At 40.7% G+C, this 14,897-nt stretch overlaps 1 protein-coding gene across 4 annotated transcripts; it reads right to left on the bottom strand.

The window, feature by feature from the left end:
* Positions 1-11: 11 nt before the first annotated feature.
* LOC141760406 (uncharacterized) lies at positions 12-9,774 on the bottom strand. Of its 4 annotated transcripts, none has more exons than XM_074623220.1 (4): positions 9,574-9,774; positions 8,831-9,192; positions 7,716-7,839; positions 12-3,781 (listed from the first exon to the last, which is right to left on the bottom strand). In XM_074623220.1, the coding sequence occupies exons 2-4, from the start codon at positions 8,941-8,943 to the stop codon at positions 2,732-2,734; spliced, it is 1,287 nt and encodes a 428-aa protein (XP_074479321.1). In that variant the 5' UTR covers positions 8,944-9,192; positions 9,574-9,774; the 3' UTR covers positions 12-2,731. The 4 variants fall into 4 exon arrangements, with proteins under 4 accessions (XP_074479321.1, XP_074479319.1, XP_074479318.1 ...); XM_074623218.1 differs by having other exon boundaries at positions 8,831-9,231; XM_074623217.1 differs by having other exon boundaries at positions 8,831-9,047; positions 9,574-9,767.
* Between the last annotated feature and the right edge of the window lie 5,123 nt (positions 9,775-14,897).

Below are 14,897 nucleotides of genomic sequence, written 5' to 3' on the forward strand. Positions count from 1 at the left end.
AAGTTGACGGCAGTTCACCCCTACCAAACAAAGAAAAAGACTACTACAGGTTATACAATTACAAAAACCACTCGGGCACTAAGGCTACTAATTCTATACTAAGTCCCAAGTTTAACTATAAGGTTTGGAGTCCGATGAAAGAATGAGGCTGCTGTCAGTTAGCTGTCCCTGGACTGCTGGGCACCAGAGCATTTTAAACTGCCGAGATGATGGAGGGATCAATCAGCAGCCAACTCACCCCAGACCGAACCCACACCTCCAACCAACTTAGAGAGAGAGAGAGCACCAAATGGGAAAAGATCCTCACTAGATGGAGAGAAACTCACTCTGACACAAAATACATCTACAATTCAATATACGGCCAGAGCTGTAACACATCACCAGACATGAGAGTTCAACATAGGTAAACCTTGTTATCATAACATGTAGACATACAAACACTACAACAGACAGGCTTATATACGTAGATATACAGTATATGTGCACTAATTACAAAGTAAATGAAAGGATATGAATGATGTGGCACAGATCTGTCTCAATGAGAGCAAGAGGCAAAAGGGAAGGGGTCGCTCCCATGAAGCAGACATGTCTGTGAGACTGGGCCTCAGGGAGATACAAGTTACCAACATGACAGTTAGAATTCAACATAGACTACATTGAACACACATGTATATAATGCAGGGGTGTAACGATACATTTTTACAACGATACGATACGATACGATACGATTTCCATGGTTCCAATACGATTCAGGACGATATTTGGCTCATCTAGAGCAATACGATACGATTCAATGATTTGAAATCGATACAGTAACTTTTTTTGCCAAAAATTCAATCGGTGTGACTGTGAAATAAATATCTGATAATGGAAAGTACAGGTCAAGATTCCTCAAAGTTTTTCTTGTAAGGGAATCAGGGATAAATTAATTATGGATACAAACAAGTAGACAACGATTAATGGCAAATATATACACCTTTTATTAAAAAATAATAAAAAGTGCAACTTCAGGACCTGCTGATTCAGTTCTCAAGATACAAGGCAGTTTAATATTTAACAAAAAAATAAATAAACCAACTTCTATTCAAGTTAAATGAACAGTGGTTTAACCTGCTGCTTCTGTCCTCATTTTCAATATAAACTGTAGAGCAATAATACAGTGATCAACTGCTTATATCAAAAAGCTTGGGACAATAATCATTCCTCTACAAATGCTGTTTAAATAATCTACTTATAATAATCAAGTAGTCCACCTACAGTGTTCATTTGGGCTATTTCATACATGAAAACATCTGTAGAAACATTTTAAAACTATGTTAGACTAACTAATTTCTGTTTTGTTTTTTTTACTTTACTCCCGTCTTGATAATTTGCCTCGCGGACCGTCTGCTCTCCGGCTGGATACGTGAGGCTAATGCTGCGTTCACATACAGTAGATATCATGACGGGGAAAGGGAAAGTAATTTCCTCTGAATGAAAAACCGACAACGCACGGGGAAAGCGCTTGTGTCTCATGCAGACCGCTGCTCGTCTCCCTCCACGCCGCTACCAGGTGAGAGAGGAGGAGTCCAGTGCTCCGTTCGTCTGCATGCACGCCATGGATGCGCGCTCGCGCTGCAGAGGGCAGACCTGGCAAGCCGGCGCATGTTTGGAGAACCGGAGTTTTCTTTACTAATTCAAGTGCTTAAAAACACTTTCATATAACGTTTGTCGTCTTTAAATACAAGGTGCAAATCCTTAATATCGATACAATCGATTTTTGCGTTTCAAATCGATTTTATATCGATATACGTCTCCCGTGAAGGACAACTTGCCGAGTACCTATCGATGTAGTTGTATCCGAGGAATATAAATCGATACATCGATATAGTGGATAAATCGTTACACCCCTAATATAATACTTGAAATAACTTGTCTGTAGGCTGGCAAGATCTAACCAAGTGATTAATATAAAGGGAAGGTTTTGATCTACAAGCTTTAGGCAGTGTTCAGAGCTCCAACCTGTACAACAAACTTCAGATCTTTTCAGATGTTTAGTTAAGCATAGCACATTAACTTTGTACATATTAATGGCAGAATTAGTTTAATTCTGATTCTCATCATCAGTTCATTGTGTCTTACTGGTTGGTCTTCACCGCTTCTCTGAGTCTTTGGGAGGAACCAGATGTCAGGGCCTTTAATCCATAATTCAATAAACAGCTCACATGGTCAGGATGGGTACTAAGTCTTGTGGTTGTTACTCCTCTGTGAGCTTAACCAGACTGCTTGTAAATTAAGACTTTATAGAAAGTTGTAGGAGGCTCGAGCAGCTGTCCCTAATATCAATGTTCTGCACTAGTCCTTATTTCCCTGAATCTTTATAACAGAGGTGGTGAGTGCAAAGTTAGCGTGACCCCATTCACAAAAGTTACATTTATGGGAAATACGTCAGGTTGAAGAAAAACAGAATTTTTCTTTAAGATTTTTAAAGGTTTGTGGTGGGTTCTCCCTCCTTGTGATTGGAAGACTCTTCCAGATGTTCTGACAGTTCAGCCTCATAATGTAGTTCCACTGGGAAGTTTCTGGTGGTCCAAGTATATAGTCATAGCCACGATTACATACATGCTGTTTAGAATATGAATTTACTGTTGGTCAGCCTTCAATGTGTAGAGAAGCTCAGAATATAACAACACAGCTATCAGGGCATGGGGAGGAGGCAGGAGGAAACATCTAGCTGGGCTCTGAAAAACATTCATAACGATGCAGTGTGAATGCGTTGGTGTCTTTTAAGGTGACTACTCTGAGAAAAGGTTTTCCCACATTGGTCACACCAGTACGGTTTCTCTCCAGTGTGAATGCGTTGGTGGGCTTTCAGGGAACTACCCACAGAAAAAGTTTTACCACATTGGTCACAGCTGTGCGGTTTCTCTCCAGTGTGAATGTGTTGGTGGACTTTAAGATATTCACTGGCAGAAAAAGTTTTCCCACATTGGTCACACCAGTACGGTTTTTCTCCAGTGTGAATGCGTTGGTGGATTTTAAGGTTAGTGTTCTGCGTATAAGTTTTCCCACATTGTTCACACCGGTACGGTTTCTCTCCACTGTGAATGCGCTGGTGTATTTTAAGGGAACTAGCCCGAGTAAATGTTTTCCCACATTGGTCACACCAGTACGGTTTCTCTCCAGTGTGAATACGTTGATGCTTTTTCAGGTCACCTGACTGATTGAAAGCTGCCCCACATTCATCACAGCTGTAGGGTTTGTCTCCAGTGTGAACGCGTTGATGTATTTCTAGGGAACTCTGGCGCCGGAAAGCTGAACCACATTCATCACAGCGGTAGGGTTTCTCTCCAGTGTGAATGCGGTGATGTGTTTTTAGATGACTCTGGCACCGGAAAGCTATCCCACATTCATCACAGTTGTAGGGTTTCTCTCCAGTGTGAATGCGTTGATGCTTTTTCAGGTCACCTGACTGAGCAAAAGCTGCCCCACATTCATCACAGCTGTAGGGTTTCTCTCCAGTGTGAATGCGTTGATGCTTTTTCAGGTCACTTGATGTAGTGAAAGCTGTCCCACATTCATCACACCAGTATGGTTTCTCTCCAGTGTGAAAACGTTGATGTACGATTAAGTCACTCTGTTGTCTAAAAGCTGCCCCACATTCATCACAGCTGTAGGGTTTCTCTCCAGTGTGACTGCGTTTGTGGACTTTGAGGTCACACCCCCAAGTGAAAGTTTTCTCACATTGGTCACAGCTGTGTAGTTTCTCTCCAGTGTGAACTCTCTTTCTTCCTCTCCGTTTCTATAGCAACAGACATACAGAGAGAAAGAGAGAGTCTATGTTTATTGTTAAACACCAAAAACACCAAGGCAAATTCCTTGTATGTGTAAACCTACTTAGCAATATTCTTTAGCTGCTAAATGCTCCACTATGTTCACCAGCTAGTCTCTAACTGAGTCTGTCTGCTGATGCTGAGCAGGTAGTGTACAGTGTATATGGTAGTCAGTGCTCGGATTAACTTCTTCACCATTCACCTCATGAATGTAAAGCAGTCTTTAAATACTGACATTATGAGTGATAAACCTGTTTGAGACGTTATCAACGGTTCAGTTATTAGTCCCTGATCCCAGGGTGGTGCCCCATTGTTATTATAAATGCTTATTAATCATTTTATTAACATTAAAAATGTTATTAATATGAATATTTTTTAATATTTGCTAATAACCAAGCTTGCTGAAAATTTTAAGCTTTTTTAAAAAAAAAATTACAATGTAACACAATGGAGAAAATCTTCAAATCCTCTTAAACATACTCCACTTTGAAATGCTACTCCTTCCGCATACTTTCAGCTACAGACTTCATTTAAACTTGAAACGGGTTACAAGTCTTTGAACTATTAAGCTATGATTCAGCTTTTTGACATCTTTTACAGTTTTTAATTCATCACAGTTTAAGTTTCATGCTTTTTACAGACTTTTTCTGAGTTTATAAGGGGTGTGTATTGTGCTGCTTTACAGTGATGACATCACTCACACTAACACTCCCTGCGTTTTTCCTTTTTTCAAAATGTTCTGGCAAAAAAACTTGTTGGGGCCACAACTTCCACTCCTCATACACAATTAATACATCAAAACGTAAATATTTTTGTCTTCTTTCAGATAATGTGCCCATTTTAGCAATAGGTCTTGCAGTTTGGGAATTATCTGTTATAAAGCACCAAGAGATTCCTCTGTCTCTCTCTCATCCGCTGCAATGTTAATTCATCTCTGAAAGATTTGGGCAAAAACTCAAATGTGATTAAACTGTCAGTTCTCAGTCATTTTTAACTTTATCCACACAAATGACACGTCTACACCTTCATCAAAGTCTTGAGGTGCTCAAACTGAAGATATTTCAGCTATACAACTTATCGTTTGTAACTGAGGGGGTCTTTTTCATGTAGTACCTTCTTCTGTGTTTTCACCAATCATTCCCAAACATGACTCAGCACTTTCAGACACAAACAGGTGTTTCTGACTGGCTGATTAGAGCTCCATCAGACTCTGCCTGATGGAGCTCTCTCTAGACTTATAGTTTTAAAGGTTTATTCCACCCAAATACTACTTTATGTAACGACTTATAGTTTTAAAGGGACTGTGTGTAACTTCTTAAACGTATAAATCGGTGCGGGTCATGTCCCATGCGCGCTCGCGCGTGGCTACGCTGTTCAGACAAGACTCCAACACAAACTACACGGAAGCACTAAAACCGCAAAGTTCTATCTAGTGAAGCCTATCTTGAAAAACAGTGTTGGCCGAGGTCGGAGGACGCGGGGGAGACAGTAGCTTTGGTCTCCAGGGCCGGAGTCTCTGCTGTAGCAGAACCTGCTGCTTTTCTCAAGATACAAGGTAGTGCAATATTTAATAAAAAAATAAATAAAGTGCTTAAAAACACTTTCATATAACGCTTGTCGTCCTTAAATACAAGGTGCAAATCCTTAATATCGATACAATCGATTTTTGCGTTTCAAATCGATTTGATATCGATATACGTCTCCCGTGAAGGACAACTTGCCGAATACCTATCGATGTAGTTGTGTCGTAGGAATATAAATCGATACATTGATGTAGTAGATGAATCGTTACACCCCTACTAATGACTTATAGTTTTAAAGGTTTATTTCACCCAAATACTACTCTCTCTCTCCCTTTGTGTTTAGCAATGCAGTTCATCTGTCTGATATACATACAAAGCATTTCTTCCTTCCGGCTATTCAGGAAAATTCAAATGTACCACTTTTGACAGTATTACAGTTTAGCTTCCAGCTTTTCTAGCAATGCATTTCAGCTCTTAGCTTCTTTAGGTAATGCAGTTCAGATTCCAACTCTGCCAATTGTACATTTCAACTTTTAAGTTTTTCAGCAATGCAGTGCAATGCATTTGAGCTTAAACATTTTTAGGCAAGTCATTTCCCATTTCTGCATTTTCAGCAATGCTTTGCAATTATTTCAGTTGTCAGCATTCCCACGCATTTTCAGCGGGAAATACATTTTCTAGTTCTTCTTCTCCTTCTATTTCTTCTGTACGTTTTTTGGACTCAAACTACTTCTGCATACTTTCAGCTACAAAAACCATTCAACTATCAAAATATTCAGCTCTTTTAGGACATTAGTGCTATATCTTTTCTTGTTTCTACTATTTATACTTTTTAAATATTAAGCTTTTTTCCCTTTTTTTACAATGTAACTCAATGGAGAAAATCTTCCTCTCAAACATACTCCACTGGACTTTGGACCCACTGGATGAGAGGTAGCACTGTCTATAGCCCTACCATTTTACACATTGTGCGGCGTATGTTAACTGCCACATGGGGTTTGTTTACCTGGGTGAACATGTTCATTTATCCGGACCATAGTTAAGTGTTTTTGCGCTGCTCTCTTGTTAGGCTACATACAGTTTACAGACGGTTGCAAATATTTACAAGCAAACATTACTTTATTTAGGCTGGTTTTATACTGGCTCTTTGGAGCTGTTATCACAAATGATGGCTTTGCCCTCTTTTTGAATGTTATGTTGTTTCAATTTGAATCCCGCTGGCCCTTAAAGTGACAGTTTAACAGTTAGTTCAGATTTCAAGCTGGAATTATCATTTTACGTTTGTTAGTACTTAAGTGGGTCTTGTTCTGAATCGTTAATTCTAAGTGCTTTTTTTCGTATCTCTCTTTACTTTGAAATCACAATTCCATATGACTGTCCGATTCCTGCTTCTATGGTTTTGGTGAAATCTTTTTTTTAATTTTGCTTTGTGTAATCTCATACTAGAGCTTCCCAGCTTCCAAAGTTCATAATGTTGATTGTTTAAGCCAAAATATTGTTCTAGAGGTGCCTGAATCTACTTTTGTATAGGATGGGGGGGGATTATGTCACATGTGAAGCCGCAGTCGTGCATTGCTATTGGCTCAATTTCGGCGATTGCAGACCAGATTTTACTGCGCATGTGTTGATGGACGTGACGTGACCCAGCTCGTTTTACTAAGGCTATAACTAAAAATTAATTCCGTATCTGATTTTTGGGTGTGCCAGCTGCTTCTTTGGGTGGAACAGGCACACCAGTGGCTACGCCATAGCTCTTGAGGCCTCAGTAGGCAACATAACTACGGTGAAGTTGAATGTTTTCCTTTCGACGAATGATAATCTTCAATCGGTGATCAGCATCGATGCTTCATTGTTGACATCTACCCGGTGCTTGTTGTTATAATCGTTGTGCTGACATCAGGTAAGTGTAAAGTTTCTTGTTTATATGCTTTACTCACAGGTGTGTGAATTGACCTGGATATGAAGCGTCTGTACCACAAAGTACTATAATGTTTCTTTCTGAAGAGATGCGACGGAGCCCTCTCCTCTCCTCTCTCATAAAAACATTCAGCAGCGGCGGTCGTATTTCATCAGCGGTGCTGCTGCTTGCATATAGAGGAAACACTGGTGAGGCTGCAGGTCGTATCCCCGCGGACCCTCCACCGTTTTCTGCTTTCTACCTTTGGCTTTTGTTTTGGTTTTGAAACGGATATGACATCACGTTACTCTACTACACAATAAAAGTGGTAACTTCCTTCTACCTGCGCATGTGTTATTTTTCAACACAGTTTTGTGGGTAAAAACATCAGTTATGTGTCGTTTAAACAGTAATTTACTTAGTTATTGACTCTTCCTCGTGTCATTAGTGTCGTTATGAAGCCATGAAGTCATGAACGCTGACCTGAACATTGTTGGTATCAGAGGACGAGCCTGCTGCTGATCTTCTGGGGACCTTGTTGCTCCGCTGGTCCGGGTTCTGCTGTTCCTCCTCTGTTTCGCTCTTGTAGTGCTCCTGGTCCTGGTCTCTGTTTCAGAAAGTGTGATTAGTGTTTTATTTCCTCATTCATTCAGTCCGTATCGAAGGTTTACTGTGTGTCAGATATTAGTTTGCTACTCTGGACTGTCTAAAGTTACTTTTATGTGCTGTCAGTCATTTCTTTGAACATTCAAATATCACACAGCATCAAGTTGCCCTCAGCTCAGAATAAAACCTCTGCATGTCCTTCTTTATAACACTGTGACTCTGAACACAGACAGCTGTTAGTCTGTTAAAGCAGTTCCACTAAAATGTGTATTGCTCATAATGTGTAATCTCAGTTTAAACAGTAAAGATCAGTATGAAGCTCAGACACGCCGGATCAATGAATAATGATCTCTATCTGGTCCCACTGATGGAACATGATTCCTCTAATATTGTAGATTATTTGTTAATATTTCTGAGTGAGCAGGATGGTGGTGCAGCTGCAGAATGGAGTTAGAAAGAGTTTTTTTAAATAGGCTGCGTATAGACTGAACGGGTTTTAACAGCATTTCACTGACTGTGTTTAAATTGACTCCATTTGTTGAAGTACTGAAATAAAGTCACTGAATGCTGTTGAGCCAAGATCCAAATAGATGTCTACTATTGAACCTTTAAATCACCAAACACATTATTACTGGATCAGACTGTGAGCTTACAGTCATGTATCTCTGTCTCTGATGGATAGATGTGATATTGTTCATCTTCAGTTGCTGCTCCTGTATTTTGTCCCGTCACATTAAAGCTGAATAAATCTATTTAAATGTAATGTAGGCTACAGTCTAATACACAGTCACATTCACCACCTTATCGTCCATTAAGGAAATGTCAGTCTGCTAAAGATGAATTCATGGACAACACTGAATTCAACTTTATTGTGTTATTGACACTTTTCCCTGCTGGGACTTTTTTAAAGAGAAATGTGCACAGTCAGCATATCCATGCATTAATATCTCTACGTGGACTGGATTCAGATGGAGGCTCTGCCTCTTATTTACCTGTTGCCATGGTGAATCGTAGTATCAAAGCTCCATTGATGAAGGCTGTTTTCATCCTCACATTTGATTGAACAAACTCTGATCAGCTGTTCTGGAACCGAACACTTTTCCATCTCAGAGTTTGTTAAAGCTGCTTTCTGAAACGGGCTCCTGGTCCTGGTCTCTGAGATCCAGCAGGTCTCCACTCTGACTGCTGGACTCTGGTGTCCTGGACTCACTACAAATCAAAGCACACAGAGATATTCAGATCCTGCTGTCTCCTCTGGTTTTACTCCCATCCACGTAGTGCTGATAACATGGTCCATGTTAGCGTGAGAACAGCTGCAGCTCTTCTCTGAGGAATGCTCTGGTTTCCATGGAAACTATCAAAGACCACATAGAAAAGCCTCAATGTGTGTGATCTGGTTAAAGAGACAGTTCACAGAGACAGGTTTGGACCAGCTGTTTGGAGAAACGCACTTCCTGTTTACAAATGTTGAGGATGATTGTAGAAACGAAGCAAAGCGACTGAGACAAACTGAGAAACTCCTCTCAAACTGGACTAAAACACAAAGGAACCGGAAGTTCAATCAGATAACACGAGCACACATTAAAGTGAGCTAAGGCTAACGCTAGCAGTTAGCCACACAGCAGCAGGCCGAAGCTAACAGGCTAACTAGCTGTTAGCATCGCAGCTAGCCCAGCGTGCTAACGCTATATTCACTTTGATTTCCGGCTCAAAGAAACATTATTAAAGTGTTTACCTGAGTGTGTGCGGGTTCACCTGCAGCTCTGCCGCCTCGAAACGGACAAACAGCTAACGAAACAACTATCTTCTTCTTCTTCGAGGTTTATTGGCGGTTGGTAAACAACGAGTTGGTGCATTACCGCCACCATCTGATCTGGAGTGTGGATCAGTCTGGCTAATATTTATTATATTAAAAAAAACATATTTTTCCAATCATATGAATTTGTCTAGGATACTGAAATAATATTATATAACGTGAATTCTTTTGTAGAATATCTATTAAATCAAAGTGTACTTTAATCTCTTTGAGGCCTTGAATCAAATATCTTCTTTCTTCCTCATATCTCTCACAATGAAACATGACATGCTCCACCGTTTCCTCTTGTCCACAGTAATTACATCTACCTGTGTCATGTTTACCTATTTTAAATAGTGTGCTGTTTAGTCCAGTGTGTCCAAATCTAAGTCTTGATATGATTGTCTCATCTCTCCTGTTCCTTCCTACATACCTCATTTCTCCCACTTTCCTTTGAACTCTGTGAAACCACCGTCCTTTCCTCTCTTCCTCCCATTGCTTCTGCCACCTTTCCCTCAGTTTCTGTTTAATAATTCAATCTCTTCATTTCTGTTTTGCTGAAGCTAACGGTCAAATCAATGTTATTTTTTGTAGCCTCCTTTGCAACCTTATCTACCATTTAATTTCCTTTGACCCCTATGTGTGCTGGTACCCATAAACATATTACTGTAAGCCCCATCATTTGAATTCTGTATAATGTTTGTTGTATTTCAATCAAGATGTCTGGTCTGCTGTCTGAATGACTGATCTGTAAACTAACTAGTGATGAACCTGAGTCTGAGCAAATGATTTCTCTCAATGGTCTGTCCTCCTCTATCCACTGCACTGCTGACAGTATTGAGAGCATTTCTCCTGTATAAACTGATAAATCATCACTGGTCCTTTCCCCTACTTGGATATGAAACTCTGGTACAATAAATGCAACTCCTATTTTATTAACTAAATTCTTTGATGCATCTGTGTAGATCTGAATGTAACTGTGGTAACTATCAATATATGCCTGTAGGGTATGTGAGTTGATAATAAACCTCCTATCCTTGTTCTTCGTTTCTAATAATGTAAGATCCGCTGAGACATCAGGAAGTATCCAAGGTGGTATTGCTGGTAATTGTACTGTTGGACTAATGTTTAATTTATCTATTCCAAATGTTTTTGCTTTCTGGATCACTGTCCATCCAAAGCTTTTTGTTTCTTTCTTTTCCTTTTCCCAACAAGATTTTAAAGAGTCTTGTGTTGGATGACCTTGATTATGGCATTGTAAATTAACCCAATAGCTAAGTGATAGCTGTATCCTTCTCATTTCTATTGGCATTTCTCCCATTTCTACCTGTAATGCTGCTATTGGAGTCGTTCTAAATGCACCTGTACATAGTCTCAGAGCCTGATTTTGTATGGTATCCAACTTTTTTAAAGATGTGTTTGCTGCTGATCCATATACTACACTACCATAATCTAATGTCGATCTAATTAACCCAATGTATATGGCCTTCAAAGCAGTTCTATCTGCCCCCCATTCGCTTCCAACTAAACATCTCATTACATTCAGAACTTTCTTACTTTTGTCAACTAATTTCTGTATATGTACAGCCCATGTATTTTTTTCGTCAAACCATAACCCCTAAAAACTTAAAGTGTTTCACTATCTCCAATTCTTGATTATATAATTTTAACTTTATCTCATTACCAGTTCTTCTCTTTGTGAAGATGTGACGTCATCCACTCCACCATTGCAAGGTTACAAACACAACACCCCAAGGCCTTCACTGTGATTACAATAGACCTCCTGTATGCTAATATGAAGGATGCTTACAGTGCATTTCTGAAAGTTACAAATAGTCCCTTTAAGGAAATGGTCTCCTGAGGCAGAGAAGGCTCTGAGGGATTGTCTTGAGTCCACTAACTGGAGTGTGCTGCAGGAACCACATGGCGAGGACATCGAGGGGGTCACACAATGCACCACTGACTACCTTAACTTCTGTATGGACGTTGTTGTTCCCATCAAAACTGTGCACTGCTTTTCAAATAACAAGCCCTCGATTACCAGTGATGTCAAGGATCTCCTCAATAAGAAGAAGAGGGCGTTCAAGGATGTAGACCGGGTAGCGCTGAAGCACGTTCAGGAAGAACTCAAGGTCTGGCTGAGAGAGGCAAATGAGACATACAGAAGGAAAGTGGAGCAGAAGCTGCAGAACAACAGTATAAGAGAGGTCTGGGATGGAATGAAAACCATCACAGGCTGCAACAAAAAGAGGAGCAGTAGTGCAGCAGACAGGGATGTTGTGAGAGCAAACCAGCTCAACTGCTTTTACAACAGGTTTGACCTCAAAACCACTCCTGCTGCTACAGCACGCCCACTCAACACCCACACTTCACCATCACCCCCCCTCCCCCCTCCCACCATCACCGCTGACCAGGTCAGAGGAGAACTGAGGAGACTCTGTCCCAGTCCCAGCAAGGCAGCCAGGCCGGACAAGGTGTGCCCGAGAATGCTGAAGGTCAGCGATGTACATGAAACCTGCCTTGGCGGAGGTCTGCGCTCTCCGAGTGCACTTCTAGTTGTGTAGTTTACATTATTTACATACTCACCTGAGTACTTGACTGCTGGAAACTGTATCTTTCATTCATATATTATATATATATAGTACCATCATTAGTATTACTATTATTATTATTGTTGTATTAACCTATATTACTCCTATATATTATTATTATTATTATTATTATTATATCTTCTCATATAATTTCTTACATCTTCTTGTATTATCATATTATACAGCTATACTACTATTATTCTATTACATTACACTACTGTATCATACACTATAATATACACTACTATATTCAGTACTCTTGCACTATTTGCACTACCATTGGCACACTGTCACTTCACAGCTGTACCTATGTTATCTTATTTTATTTTACTTTATTCTATTCGATTTTATCTCTTTTTAAGGTGTATTGGTGTTGGGGTGTGTTGTTTAAGCTACTGGATGCCTAAATTTCCTTCTGGATCAATAAAGTATCTATTTATCTATCTATCTTTATACAGTACATGTATCATGGTCATCAGTGATAATACATCTTGTAAGGGTTTAAATTAACACGCCATTGAGATACAGTGGTTAAGGATCAGTAATGCATTGTTTTTGTGGAGGTCAGTCTCCTAACAGATATAGCGAAGCGTGTGTTTCATGTGTGTATATGAATGTGCGATGGTTTACAGTTGACGAGTCACGTTTTTGTCTGGGTGTAGAGGTCTCAAGAACCACAAGAGTGAGAGGACTATAAGGAAAGTGAGAAAGAGGAGGGAGAACATGGTGCCCCTCAGACCACAGAAACCAGTGTGTCTGAAAGGGTGCCATGGTCGTCCCTTCTCTATGTTATGTGGATGTGTTGGAGGGTGCAAGTGTGATGCGCATGTATCTCCCTTGTTGGTGACACAGAGACTCGTCTGCACGCCACTTGCTGTCTTCTTGCTATTGTAGTGTAGTATGGAGAGCAGTGGACCTGCATACGCCCCTAATCTAAAAGTTATGGGCGCTCATGAGCTAATCATACACAGCTAGTCATGACACACTCGGTGATTCTCTCAGCCTTCTCCTCAGGTTCTGCACAACAATGTTGTTGTTTGTCTCAGCTTACTGTGTGATGTCCGTCTCACCAGGCCAGTTGGATGGAGCTTTTTGCAGTGTGTGGCGTGTATCCACGTCTCTCTCTCAGCCACTCGAACTGCTGTAGGTGACGTCAGAAGAACCTGGAATGGGCCCAGGAAAAGAGTTTTTTTCCAGGATTTTCTCCGGAAGTCTTTCACCAGCACCCAGTCGCCTGGTTCAATGGAATGTAGCTTCCCTCCTTCGGTCGTTTGGAGTGCATTTTTTTACTGAGTGGTAGATTTGAGAACGTTTTTTTTTTTTGTTTTGCACAATATTCATACATTTCATCATACACTGGGGCCCCCAGGCTCGGGGGAGCCTTAGTCATGTGTCATGTTGGAAATGGTCGGGCATGGATTATCTCAAAAGGTGACAAGCCTTTAGGGCCTTTTCTTACCCTCATTAGCGTTAAAGCAATGGGCAACGCTCTGGTCCAGTGTACGAGGCTAGTTTCAGCCATGATTTTACACAGTTTTAACGGGTGCCATTTGCACGTTCCACCATTCCCGCCGATTGTGGGTGTTAGGAGCAGTGTCTGCGGACATTATTACCTAGCTACTTTCCTAGGTTGTCCATGACCTCGTTTCTGAAGTGAGTGCCATTGTCACTGAATAGTTTTTTACCCCATCTTGGTATGATGTGGTTTGCTTTGTTGGTTGGATAGGCCTCCACCCATCTGGACCATGCAACCACAACCACTAGACGGTATTTCTTTCCCTCAGAGTGAGTTAGTCCGATGAAATCCATCATCAGTTGCTGGAACGGGCCATCAGGCTCTGGAATAGAAAGAGAAGTTTGTTTAATGGCGCCCCCAGCATTGTATTTTACACAGATCATACACTGGTCACCAACACATTTTTGAGTATAATTTAAATCCATATAGATGCCAGTATAGTCAGCCATATGTACCATCCCTCCTTTTGACACATGGTCAAGACCATGCGTCAACTTTAGTACATATGGGAAAAAAGCTTTTGGCAAACATGGTTTACCTGAGGGGCAGTACCACACTTTGTCTTTGTAGTAGGCCCCTTTCTGTTTCCACTGTCGTTTCTCTGCATCTGGAACAGAATTTTGCATTTGAGTTAGATCATCAAAGGAGACATATTCCATTAAGACCAGTAGGTGTGTGTGCATGTATGTGTGTGGGACCGCCGCAGCCATCTTGGCAGCTGAGTCTGCTAGGGCATTTCCTTGTGAGACAGTGTCAGTCCCTTTTGTGTGAGCAGCACATTTGCAAATGGCAAGTTTAGATGGAAATTGGATTGCTGCCAAGAGACTCAGAATGAGATGGTTGAGGTAACCATCCCTGTGTTGGCTCAGTTTCTCGCAAAACAATGGCATGTTGAGAATGCATATTGACTGTCTGTATATACAGTTAAGTTATTATCTTTTGCTAGTGTACAAGCTTTAGTTAGAACAATCAGCTCTGCAGCTTGAGCAGAGAGATGATCAGGCAGTCTTTTCATGGGGATTATTTTATGTGTGTCAGTCACTGCACAGCCCACATGATTCACTTGAGTTTTTGGATCTTTGTAGCTGGAGCACTTATGTCAAGGGGTGTGTCTTTCAGATCTGGACGGGCGCTGGTTACAGCGTGTGCCACTTCTA

Source organism: Sebastes fasciatus, chromosome 22 (assembly GCF_043250625.1).
Source record: "Sebastes fasciatus isolate fSebFas1 chromosome 22, fSebFas1.pri, whole genome shotgun sequence".
NCBI classification, from domain to species: Eukaryota; Metazoa; Chordata; class Actinopteri; order Perciformes; family Sebastidae; genus Sebastes; species Sebastes fasciatus.